This window comes from Hippoglossus hippoglossus, chromosome 9, assembly GCF_009819705.1.
Source record: "Hippoglossus hippoglossus isolate fHipHip1 chromosome 9, fHipHip1.pri, whole genome shotgun sequence".
NCBI lineage: Eukaryota > Metazoa > Chordata > Actinopteri > Pleuronectiformes > Pleuronectidae > Hippoglossus > Hippoglossus hippoglossus.
This window is the reverse complement of record NC_047159.1, coordinates 27,702,878-27,715,992: the sequence shown is the minus strand read 5'-3', so window position 1 is coordinate 27,715,992 and position 13,115 is coordinate 27,702,878. Positions and strand designations below refer to the sequence as shown.

General features: G+C 40.8%; 1 protein-coding gene across 2 annotated transcripts in view; it reads right to left on the bottom strand.

The window, feature by feature from the left end:
* adgrd2 (adhesion G protein-coupled receptor D2) overlaps positions 1-12,449 on the bottom strand; it is a 40,379-nt gene extending 27,930 nt beyond the window's left edge. For both annotated transcript variants that reach the window (XM_034595734.1, XM_034595733.1), the window contains exons 1-10: positions 11,965-12,449; positions 11,587-11,644; positions 11,206-11,445; positions 10,476-11,105; positions 8,426-8,548; positions 5,995-6,080; positions 5,558-5,848; positions 3,943-4,054; positions 1,195-1,329; positions 714-822 (exon numbers count right to left, since the gene is read on the bottom strand). In XM_034595734.1, the coding sequence (XP_034451625.1) occupies positions 714-822; positions 1,195-1,329; positions 3,943-4,054; positions 5,558-5,848; positions 5,995-6,080; positions 8,426-8,548; positions 10,476-11,105; positions 11,206-11,445; positions 11,587-11,644; positions 11,965-12,009 (1,829 nt within the window). In that variant the 5' untranslated portion in view covers positions 12,010-12,449. The remainder of the gene's footprint in view (positions 1-713; positions 823-1,194; positions 1,330-3,942; positions 4,055-5,557; positions 5,849-5,994; positions 6,081-8,425; positions 8,549-10,475; positions 11,106-11,205; positions 11,446-11,586; positions 11,645-11,964) is intronic.
* Positions 12,450-13,115: the final 666 nt, after the last annotated feature.

Sequence of the window (13,115 nt, the reverse complement as noted above, 5' to 3'; positions counted from 1 at the left end):
TTTGAATTAATTAATTAGAATTTACACCTTCAGCCATTGAAGGTGCCCAATCAACGCAACCCCATGGGAGGAAGCCAGAGTACTCAGAGAAACCCCACACAGACACAGGGAGAACATGCAAACCTCCTTCTTTCTGTGAGACAACAGTACTAACCACTGTAAACTGTTTTCATATAAACAATCCTTGGGATGATTTAGACAATGTGAAAACACATTATTAACAATCTCAAGAGGAATTGTAACAAATTTAGCCTCTAGCCAAACTACCTATTAACATTTGCAGTCCCTAGGTGAACATAAACAATAACTTACAGCAAAACATATGCTATTTACAAAATTGACATTTTCTTTCAATCACTTGGTAAATAGTATGTTCACACCATTTTGGACATGGATATTTTAGCTCAAGTGACTTAAACGTTTGCAAAAAGGCAGTTTTAAATCCCACGATAACCTTTTGGAGTCTAAGATTCACTATTCACCACCTGCCTAATTCTAAATTCATATAAAATAAAATAACCTAACCCCCAAACTAACCATAACTCTGAAACTTAAACATTTAGTTGAGTAGCATTTGAGCCCACATTGAAACTAAGTTGCTTACTATCAGGATTAAAAAAAACATCCCATACTGTGACAGTTGTGATGATGGTACCATGAAAATTATATTTAAAAAGAAATAATTTCAGGATCTGTTTGTGTTTGTATGTTACCTCTGGCTGCCATCCGTGACCGTAGGAACCATAGTGATGTTCTCCTCAGGACTGAAAAGAGGCCGCAGAGAGCCATACCACGTATTGACCAACGTGAGCTTATTGAAGCCTAAACATTCAGCACAAAACAGAAAGTTTAAGCTTTCCTTCAGCTTGCACCTGACAGCCAAACAAAACAGTACTAAGAGAAATGTTGTTAATTTCGGATCACTTATTGTTTCGGATAAATAGTTGCAAAACCCAACAATGTGCCTCCATCTGCACTTCACTGTGAGACCTTGGGAGGGTAAGTAGGTGAATGCATGCTACACATTTACAACTCTGTTGTTAGCATATTGTCCTCTGTATTTATCGACAAGACTTCGGTTAATAAAATGGTCTTCTCTCTGCTATCACTCAGCACTGTGATAGCTACTCTGAATAAGTGACTGTTGTAAGTGCAAATGGAGGAAGAGGATAGGGTCTTCCAGCATCTCCCTACCGTTGTTATGGAGATCCTGTATCTTCTGAAGTGGGACTGAAATACAGTCTAGGTTGGTGTGCTTCTCTGTCTCAGGCCCACAGAAGATTGATCCTCTGAATCCTTCCTGCAGTGACTGCTGCTGCACCTCCACTTCTAATAAAGGCAGGACAATAGAATCACCGTTCGATTTCTCTGCATAAAAAATCTGGAGACAGTTCAGTTACATCATTAAGAAGTGTCTTTAGATAAGTAGCTGTTATCATTACATCCATTTTGATTCTGATTGAATACTTTTCAAAGATGATTTGTATTGTAGACTATGGTTTCATAATTAATAATGGGTTAATAATAATCTAAATTGATCTACCTGAGCTGGACAGAAGTTAACATGGCAACTTTAGTACATTTATGTGTGCCAGAAGTCAGTGATTTATTTCAACTTAAAAGTCTACTTGAGATTTTTCATGCTAATTATGTCAACTGCAGAGGTAAGGAAAATTGGGCATCTTTGAAGAAAACTTGAATTAAGCATTTAGAAGTTCACATACATACATATCATCATAATGCAAGTGGTGAATGTGTGGTATGTTGGATTTAATGAAACACTTTTTTGTAATTCTGGTAAGATTAAACAATGCTTTTCACTATTATTCTGTCCAATATAACATCAACACGGGCTCAAGAGGAATTTATTTAGCCGATATATTTATTTGTGTGACAGTGGTTGTGCCACAGCAGCTCCATGTGTAGAATGATGGTTGAGGTTTACTGTGCTCGCCTTTAGTACCAAAGTAAAGTAGCTGGTAGCTCTAAGTATCCAGCTTTGAGTAACTAGTACCACTGACTCCTCCTTGAGGAGGCCACCAGGCTAACTGATTACATACATTTAGTTATTTAACCACAAGAGAGAGCAAATTGTACCGTTCAAATAAGAAAAAAATAGGAAATAATAACCTCTTAAATAATCTAAAAAATATATTTTGATATGGTTCAGACTGACTACGTCTCCAGCAGAGGTAAAGATCCTTTCATGAGTGAAAGAGCGAGCAATGATGTTGCACAGTCATCTGAAGTGAGTCATGCACTATAGTATTGGGTCTTGTGGTCTTGCCAAATATGGGTAATATTAATATGCCATGACTATTGCACCGGTGTTGCTGAATGTTTATTCTTGACATGAGGGTAGCTTAACATTGATAAAGGGTTACTATTTTACGCCAACTCATGGGTGCAAAGAAGACATCGAACATTAAAATGAAAACAAATACACATTGACAGTAAGTGCTTGTTTTTGAATAAATGAAAATGATGGATAAAAGGAGGCTGAAAATATCAGACAAACACAATTTTAGTTACCTTGTTTCTGACAACATCACTGAATTCGTCTAGGGTATCAAATATTCCACTGCTTCCATTATAAACCTTTATCTTGGTTATAGGATAGTATCAAATGTTCAAACTGTTCAAATAATCCCCCCCCCCCCCCCCATGACCCTGGTTGGAACCAGTGAACCAAATGCAAATGACCTGAACCTGTCTTCACAATGATCATCACTCGCAAAGACAGTTCAACATTCCCTGTGTGCTAACGCAGAGGAATCGAAAGTGAGGGAATGTGTCGGTGTGCGTCTATGAGAGTTGTTCCATCACACTAACTGAGTGACAAGAAAAACTCAGCAGTGGAAACTTAACACAAAAATTTTTGCCAGATCGTTTTTCCTCTGATTTCTTTTTGCATTACAATGTATAGGTATACCTAATAAACAATAACCGTGTGTGTAGAAAAAGGGTTGTTCAGTTCTTACAGATGTGCTAATTTTGAACTTTGTCACATTTGTTTCTGCCAGGTCAGGCTTCAAGATTATTATTTTTATACTATGAGCAATGTTATGGTGAATATTTGATATTTGGTGCCGTGAAAAATTCTGTTGCAAATTTCTGTCGTAGTTAGAACGCATTAGGTCTGAGGTATATCACTCTGGACATCTCACAAAGCCCTGTTCAAAAAACCTGCTGATAGTGTCCCCTGATAAGGTAACAACCTTGATGATTAAGAATAGAGAGGGATGGAACAACACTGACAGGCTTACAATTAATATGAATCTAAGGCTGTCCATATTCAATAATTGTGTAAAACCTGCATTTAATTATCAGTAAATATTGTGTGTGAGCCTGTACACAGCTGGTATTAACATGTGTTTTTTTGTGATCTGATCACAAGTGGACAGCTCTAAGTACAGGTGTGAATGCACTCAGATAGGATAGCGATCCGATCACGCCCGAGACCACGTTCAGAGTTGGTCTGGGCTTCATGTGTCTACATTCTTTTAGCTGCGTGAATGCGAATGTTGCCCTGGCCACTTAAAGGACCACCTTCTCCTCCGACGTCCTCTGTGTCAGTGGAAATAAGTACACATACAGGTGCCGGAGGCATCGTTTAAACTGTTTAAACAACAGAAGCGATCTGCTCTGCCTTAAAGGAATTGTCAGTGTTATTTTGATTTCTTTCCTTGCTGCTTCCCACCATGCATTGCATCTTTGCAAGTTTAAAAGATGGACGTATTTGCATATAGGGCAGGGAGGTGAGATCCGATCTGAGATCCGATCACGAGATGCATGTAGGTCCACATTTTAATGTCAGGTGTGAATGCATGCACTTAGAGCTGTCCACTTGTGATCGGATCACAAAAACTGCATGTTATTGCCAGGTGTGTACTGGGCAAATATGTGTGTGTTTGTGTGAGAGAGAGAGAGAGTGTCACTTACTGATATTGGGGCGGTGAATGGTCAGGTGATCAGTCTCTGCCATCAAGTGAGGGCTCAGGCTGGTCACCATCCGGTCAATACTCTTGACCACATCCATGGGGCCATTCACCACCTAAAATTCACAGAGCACAGATGTCTCAGCAGCAGCAACACTGACCCACTCTGCCCCACTCCGCACGGTCGTCAGAGCTAAAGAGGTACATTTCAAAATGACCATTCATATGCCACACAATAAGCACACGCTTTTAGTGCTGTAAACTGTTTACCAGAGTCTACGCACAGTTTGGCTGAAGTGGGAGATAGGCCTATATCGCATGGTGCAATCATAGATTTTGCCATTGTCTGTTTTTAAACCCCGCATTCTGAATTCAGTGTGCCCATTTAAGAGCTGAGCCTTGGAGACAGAGCTGGGAGCACAGCGAGGGAGGTTTGTGGATGAGTACAGCTACAGTTTTTCAGAGTGCTGCTCATTCATTGAGTCTGGGCTGAGGTGGCCTTGGGAGTGTCGAGAGGCCTGGGGGTGGGGGTGTGGGGGGTTGGGGTGGAGATTTCTGAGAGACTCACAGCACTCACAAGGCAGACTCTATACGGATCCATAATCTGCACACATCAATAGTGCAGAGGCAGAAGTGACAAAAAAAGGTTAAAAAAAAGGTAATAGAGTTTTGGGAGAGCACAATGTCCAAACAATGAAGTGGATTAGAGAACTATTTCCTTTCTGAATATTTATTTCCTTTCTGAGTAATTATTTTGTTCAGAAATTCTGAATATGACAATTGGATGATTGCAATATGTCTTAATCAAGACAAACAGAGGCTGTAACAGTGTTTGTCAATAAATCTTGTGCTAACTTAATCATTCTGATGCTGATGATGAGCTCCCATAATATTGTATCTACAGAGGCATACTGCCCTCTAGTGCTCACGAGCTGAAATGCCAGTCTGCCTATCCATCAATCCAAATTTCATGAATTCTTTTCTCACCCCAACACAGTCACAACCAAGACTCTGTGTATTACACTGGAATTTGCTAAAATAAATAAATAAATAAATATAAAAACCAGTCAAGGTACAAGTGACCTCCTGAATGTTATATAAGAACTCAGACAGGCGTGCATTGTCTTGGGTGGTTGGCAGTATTTTCAGGTGGAACATCAACTTATGAAAAAATGACAGAATGTTGAGACTCATCATTTTCATATGGCAGCTGATAACCAGTACCTCGATGACCTCAAATAATACTGCTTGATATAGATTTAAATTGGGTTTTCTAAAGGCTGTAATACTCCTCCTCAAACTAAACATGAAATAGAAAAGCCTTTTTTGCAATGACTGCATAGAAGCTGAAAAATACATAATACGTGAAAAACGTATTATTATGACATTCCTTAAGTGTCCTTGAGATATGGCCAAAATGATTTCCTTTCTTCATCTAAGATATGCTGAATACTAGATATATATCATAAGAATTAGGGTTAGGGTAGGGTTAGCCTAACCCATTGCATAGATCTGCAAACACCTCATGTATCCGGCCTCTAAAACTACCACACAGAGAGGAGCTATACTGGTGGTATAGAAAAAGTGTGATAGTGCTTCCCCTATGGTATAAGTGCTACCTCTCTGATGGCCTGCCACTTGAGGGCGTTTTCTTCATTAATGATGCTGTCTGCCACGCTGATGAAGTGCTGGCTGAGCTCCTGGATGCTGTCCTGGCTGTGGCTGGTGGCAGCAGCAGACGGCTGTGAGGGGATGTCAGCAGCCAGAGAGAGTAGCTGAATGAGGGACACCATGTCTGTTGGCTGCAGTCCCTCCTGCTGATTGTCCTCCAAGGCCTGGACAGAGATTTCCAGGAGGTCGGATGCTTGGGCCAGGCTGCTCAGCCCTGATGGTTGCTGCTCCAGCACTGGCTGGAAACAGAGACAGACAGTGGGTTCAATAAAATGTGTATTTATTCATTTATTGTTTTGACTATTATTATAATACAGTATTAAGCGTATATTAAGCTGACATTATGTAAATATTTGAGTGGAAGTCATAGTGCTGGGTTGTCTACCTGGGTTTTGTTGGAAATCTTCATCAGATGGTTCATAAAGGCAGAAGGCTGAGACTCACTCATCTGCTTCATTTTCAGGTAACGCTCTGTGCCAAAAACAACAGGACATCAGTGGATGATAGCAGAATGCGTCCCTGCTCTGAGAACTCGTCATCAACCTGCAGACAACTGAAGCTTCCTTCAGTTAAACACTGAACTACTAACAGAAACTGACCCCGGACCTTTCCCTCACCTAAAGTTCAAATATAATAAATAAGTTATTGCAGGCAAACACATTATACAGTTGTACTTAATCCTGTTATCTCTCTAATAACCAACACAGAAACATATCAAATCAAATAAAGGGACCCCCCCCCCCCCTTTATTTAACATTTACAACATGTATGTACCATGTCATGAACTCATTTCATCTCACTCAATTCAAGAATTTAAGAAACAGTTGTGTAACCATCACATTTAGGCTCTGTCGGACTGGTTGCTATAATGAAAATAATAATCTTTAGTTGTGCCTTGGCGTCATCAGACATTTCGGCCTCTTTATCGCAATAACGTTAAAAGCCGAACGTGAGGCTGAGGCTAAAGGTAAATCTGACTGGCTACTGGCTTGTATTGCAGTATTCTGAAAGTCATGTGGCCCGCTCAGTAGATCGGACATCATTACCTCTATGCCTTTCTAAACTAAATACCTACTCTCATAGGCAGCAGAGTCAAAAGCTGATCTATTTAAGAAACTACATAAATATTGTTGCAATAAAAGTAAAGGAATAAAGGAGTTAAAGGCCCCATATTTTACACCTTTCTGGGATTTAATGTGAGGTATTGGTCCCCCTAAGATGATATATCAGTGGTTTAAAGTCGAAAAAACTGCTGCAATGTGTATTTCCATGTCCTCTCTTCTGCCTCTCTCTGGAGCTGCAGACAGAACAGGCTGTTTACGCCTGCCTCTTCAGCCCCTCCTCTGATTCGCTGACTGCACTTTGAGTGACACACGACCAGGCCTATCACCGGTCTCATTCTGGCACATTCACTCTCTCAGATAAACACAGCTAATTGTCAAGTTATGTTTGCAGCTATAGAAGACCAGTCACATATTTACAGTCGGTTACAACAGAATGTTTTTGAGCGGTAAGTTACACCGTCCTCATGTTTGTTCAAGTTTTAGCAGGACAGTCGGCCAATGTAGGAGTAACGTCCCGAGTTACAGTACGGAGTTTCAATACGGAGTAACGTAGACTTGACTCCGTAGTGAGCACACCGACACGGCACGTCAGAAGAAATAAAGCGAAACCGCTGGTCTCGCACAGTAACGTTATTAGGAGGAATGTGCACGGACACATTCTCTTCCTTGCATCCCTCCACGCTGCAGTGTTTCTTCAGTGTTGTTTGTTGTGGTTAGCCTGTGGTAGCTAACAAGCTGCTAGCTCAGCAACAAGTCTGCTTGGTGTCGCGTTCGGTGTGGAGGGGAGGAGGGGTGGTGGGTTCGGAGGCTGGACTGGTACCGGCTGGGTGGGGCTGAGAGACGAGTGCGATCCCGTATGACTCATATGGGGGAGGAAGTACGAAACGAGACATTTCGATAACATATTTCTTAGAATGGACTGAGTGAAAAAGTCAGCGGAGTGACTGTTTTCATACCCTGAGGGTCCCTACTGACCCCCTTCAAGTCATTACGGATAGTAAAAGCCCAGAACATGTATTTTACACAATATGGGCCCTTTCAAACAACACAGTATACCAGAATTACAAATAACATGTTAGAAATGCTTTCCTATAAAAAATATGGTTTGAGCAGGGATTTTAGGATAGGTAGCGAGTTGAGCCTAGTCTCGTCAGGCAGGGACTTCCAGAGCCTTGGGGCCCTGAGGGAGAAAGCACGGTCACCTTGAGTAGCCAGCCTTGACCTAGGTACAGCTAACTAGGACAGGCTGGCCGATCTCAGATTGCGACTAGGATTGTAGGGAGTCAAGTGCTGCGAAATCTGAGTAGGGGCCAGCCCATGTTGAGCTTTGAAAGTTATTAAAAGAACTTCAAAATCAATCCTGAGTTTAATTGACAACCAGTGAAGGGATGCAAGGATAGCGTGATATGAGACCTACAGTTTGTTTTAGTTAAAATATGAGTAGCAGCTTTTTGGACAAGCTGCAAACCAGTTACTGAGGTTTGACTTAGGCATGTATAAAGTTCATTCAATAGTCCAGACGGGAAAAGACAAAGGCTTGTATGAGCTTTTCTAGGTCAGGGAGAGATAAATCTCATTTAATTTTGCATATATTATATTTGGATATCACTTCATGCAGGCTACACCATGGTGTATTAATGTAATCAATATCAATTAGAGGGCATATTTTCTAATTAACATTAACAATTAGAGGACAAACCCTTAAAAAAAACCCAGACTGCTCCTGTTCCTTTGGACACTGTGAGAGCTCACCTCTGCTGCTCCTGCAGATGAATGGCAGTCGTTCCGAGCAGTCTGTCAAGCCAAACAGTGGGGGCTGATCTGACCAGCGCTGCAGCGTCCTGCAGCCCTGCAGCTCCATCTGCTGGTCTACAGCTTCTCACACATTCATAAGATCACACATTCATACACAAAGTGACACACAACAAGACAAGAGTGAGCTTGAGCACATTTACAGGTCTTTACTGGTATCAAATTAAAACTAATGGAGGAGGTAAATTGGATTCAAAAGACTGACGGCTTTCAGAAACATCAAGAGGTCCTTGACAGTCGACAGCAAATGGAGGAATCATGAATTTATTTCAAATTAGTATTGCAATAATGAAAAGAATCTGCATATAAAAAATCTTTAAACTCAACATGTTATTGTAAAAAAAAAGGGAAATAAATGAAACTCAACATGAAGCTCAGTGCTTTCTGTTCTCCCCCATGCGGCCCCTACACTGCCAGAGCTATGGGAAATCCCCTCCATCCAGCCCCCCTGCTTCTCTGTTTCACTCCCACTCCCCTGCATTCTGTTCACTCAGTCATCCTAACCTGTTTCTGGTCTTGGACTGTTCACTGTCACTCTGTCTAGATGTGCAAGATGCTTTATGGAGAAATTCATACTGAATGACTCTGACACTAGATCAAAGGCATATCGAGAAACCAATGGGTAAGAAATCTTACTGTTACTAATCTGACGTCAGATGTCAGGACGCAAGTTGGAACACATAGTAAGGATAAGACTGCAAAACAAGAAATGAGTGGAGGCTGCCCCATAGAGAATATTATGAATGAATATCAACGCTTAAAATATATACAGGTACTGTAAGAAGAAGAATAAAACACAAAGAAAGCTAGTAAAGACCACACAAATTGTGAAATAAGCATATTGAATAAATGGTCAGAGTAGCCTATGAGGGAATAGGTTTTCATTTTGAAAGTGTGATGACCGAGGGCACAGTCAAACTGTCCATCTTCTTTAATTTATAAAAAAGCATTTGCTGCAAAGTTTTTTAGTTATTGTTTTCCCATCCATTAAGAATTTGGCAAAAACTCACACAAACTCAAAATTAACACACCTTTAAGTTAGAGTTCATGATATTTTAGATGAGCATTATTCAAAGCCACAGTATATGAGCATCATTATTGGCATGAATTTATTAAAGCAATTTAGTTATATCACCCCCACAAATTTGAGATTAGGGTTAGATTGCTATCTCTTTCAAATGCAGAAGTTTAGTGTTTAGTGGTGGTTAAAGCTTTTAATCCTATACCAATAAGATACTGATGACTTTATAATCAGTGTAGATGACTGTTCTATTGTTTCTCTTCAGATGCATTGCAGTTATTTCAAAGGATGTTAAGATCTTTTTCAAATGTAAATTTCTTAAAGCAAGTGAAGTCCAATAAAGCAAGAAACATGGGCTGTAACAGACCAACAGTTTGTATTGGGGGTCAAACTGTAAGTTATTCGTTTAATTTATAGGGAATTGTGAAACTGTGCACACAATACTAAGGTAAATAAATTTAGTCAAAGTTGAACTAGGGTGTGAGCCTGTAAATTGTGAGGAATGCTCAACAGACAGTTTGATGAATAGATCATTATTTGTTCTTCCAACTAAATGTGGCTAATCTAGAAACTCTAGATTCTTCATCCTCTGGTCAGAAAAATCCCTTTGTTCCTTTTCACCTGATTGAAACATTGTTACTAAGTTCCCAAATCTCAGTCATTACTGTGACTAAGACATTATTATAACCTGAAGCAATGGTGCTCAAAAACTGTGACCTTCAGAGAACTAAAGACTACCAGAGTAACCCTGGACTTCCTTCCCATCTGAGACAAACTGAGAGGATTCACCTCCTCAGAATGGTCTGTCTCTAACATTACAGAAACACAAAGTTTGTCCTCAAAAAGAAGGCAAAGAAGGACTGTGTTTATTAGATTCAATTGATGGAGTCTTATAACTTGGAAATGCTGACTTGAGGAAGGCTGTTGCTGAACTGTGGCTCGGTATACACAGAAGCATTGTGATCTTACCTGGGCAAAACAGAAGGGCCTGCACCTCTTTGACCACTGGGTGGCTGGTAAGGTAGTCTAGATTCCAACTGAAAAGCACTTCCTGGGTCATGAGTGCACACGCATTGAGGGCACTGGCATGTCTTGTTTCCAGATACATATTCCAAACATTCAGGTCAGTGATAGCTCCAAAAAAAGGCTCTGTAAAATTCCCTCCAAAGGAGTCTTGGTCCTGACCCAGAATGAGTATCCCGTCTCCATGGATATCCCTAGAAGTGTCTGTTCCTGATCCCATGTCCTTCCTGATACCGTCCACATAGATAGCCCATTGGCCAATGCTGCGGCGCCATGTAACACAGATGTGATGCCACGCACCGTCATTGGGGAAGGATGCCTTATAAGGCAGGTGCTTCCCGTGGATGATGAGCGCCAGGAGGATGCGTTCCTGCATGTCTGCTTGGCCTCGTAGCTGGAACTCATTGGTAAAGACAGGTGCAGCATAGGAGAAGATGGTGGACACCTCATTCCACTCTGGGTCCCACTGAACTCGAACACACACACTGACAGATGACAGGGCAGGGAAGGACATGTTGACACGAGCAAAGCCCTCCCGGGTTTCCTTTGTGAAGTTTAGAGCTGAGAACTGCACATCTAAAATTAGAGCAACAAAAGAAGTTAGTGATTCAATGTGTACATTTTACTTTTCGATTACTTTACTTTCTGTGTAAGGTCCATGCACTGATCTACTCACACTGCTTGGCTAGGGCCACAGGCTTGGATGCTACTTTGCTGGGGTCCCTGACCCAAATAGGTAAAGTAAGTCCAGTCTGTTGTAGCAGCTCTAAGGCCCCTTCCCGGTCCTCTGTCTGGTCCAGGTTGGCGAGGGAGCTGAATTGGCCTCTGCAAAAACTCTCTGCTCTGGAAAAGGCAAGCGAGTCATTGAACAGCTGGAAGGCTGAGTGAGACGTCAGATGGACCAGTTCGGACTGTCCTGGGGAATAAGACACAGATAACAGTCACAACAAAGCAAGACATACAAAATTTAAGAAAAATATGAATAAAAACCCAGTGATGCATCAATAAGTAGAATGAACTGACACTACTGGCTGACACAACAGTCACAGTTTCTCACCATGTGAACCCCCCACTCTGTCTGGTCCAGCATGTGTTGGCTCACTCTCACATACAACCTAAAGAAGAAAAAGTCAAGTTACTTTATTTTTTTCATTTTAACCAATGCTGTGCAGAATCAGAATCAGAATGATTTTATTGGCCAAGTATATTTTCACATTCAGGAAATTGACTTGGTGTGGTTGGTGCATCGGACATAAAAACAACAATATATATATAAGTAGAAAACAATATATATAAGTAGAAAGAACAATACGTTATTGGGCACATGCAGTACTAAGTGTCCAGCAAGTTGGAATTCGTGCCATTTGAAAATAGATAAGGAATGTTGGTTGTTCAGAAAAGGCAGTCATTAAGCATAGAATGAACAGGTTGTTACCATGAAGGAGAAGAGAATGAGTCCAGTATGCAGGGCTCCAGTCATCTCTACACCAGTGTAGTCTCCAGCTGAAATAAATCAGCTTACAAAAAAAACAATACTTCTGTATCCAGATAATCTTCTCGTTGGAAAAAAGTAAATGCAAAATCCTTTCAATTATGGGTATTTAAGCCAATAATTTCCTAAATGTAGCTTTGAGCATATCTTAACAAAGCAATACATTTTTAGTATTTCACTCTTCAACAGATTTTCAGAGTATGTCCTGATTCATTGTTGCATTTAAGTCAGTTGTAGATTTTTCTCCCAAAGCAGCAGAAAGTCTCCTGGTAATCTAGGAAGAAACTCCATATGTGTGGCATAATCAGACACAGATCCAGACTCCTCATCCGGGACTTCAACCACAGCTTCCAGCATATCCAGCAGACTTTCTGGTCTCCTGAGTGGGAGACAGCCAGCGATCCCAGTGCATCTGTCCAACAGTTCCAGTCTGCCTCCTTTCAGACCCTTCAGACCCCTCCCTCCTTAGCACCCTGAAGCCATTTGCTTTTCTCATGCAAATTGGGTCATTTTTTAAAAGAACCCCACTTACGCAAGCAGTGTCAAGCATTTGGCACAGGGTTCATCTAGATAAGCAGGGTGGTGGACGTTTTTACCACATAGCACTTATTTATGTCTCTGGACTCTCTAAAGTTAATTAGAACTTCTGTTTTCTTGCTGTACTTCATAGTCAATAAAATGTTAGTTCTACAAATGTAACCAGTGTACAGTAATCTATAGAGTCAATACAGTCTGCCTGTTTGGGTGGCTTTCATTTACTGGTTATGTGCAGCATGGTTGAAAAGCTTCTGTATACCTTTTGACCTTAAATGTATCATGTTATGCTTCTTGTGTAAAGTTGGCGATACAAAACTTATTTTCACCACTGGAAGTCCAAATCAAAGTTCATGTCTTTGTTACATTTTTAACATTTGATCCTGTTAGTTTTGGTTTCGCATTGCAATTTAAGAAGGGGACAAAAGACTTTTGTATGACATACGTACTTCCCTGCACTTGACATTGATTGGTTTGTAGACAGGCGTGCATCTGACATTGGTTTGTTGTTTTTGTTCTGTTGAATGGAGAAAACAAATTAATCAGTTAACTGTAAGCAC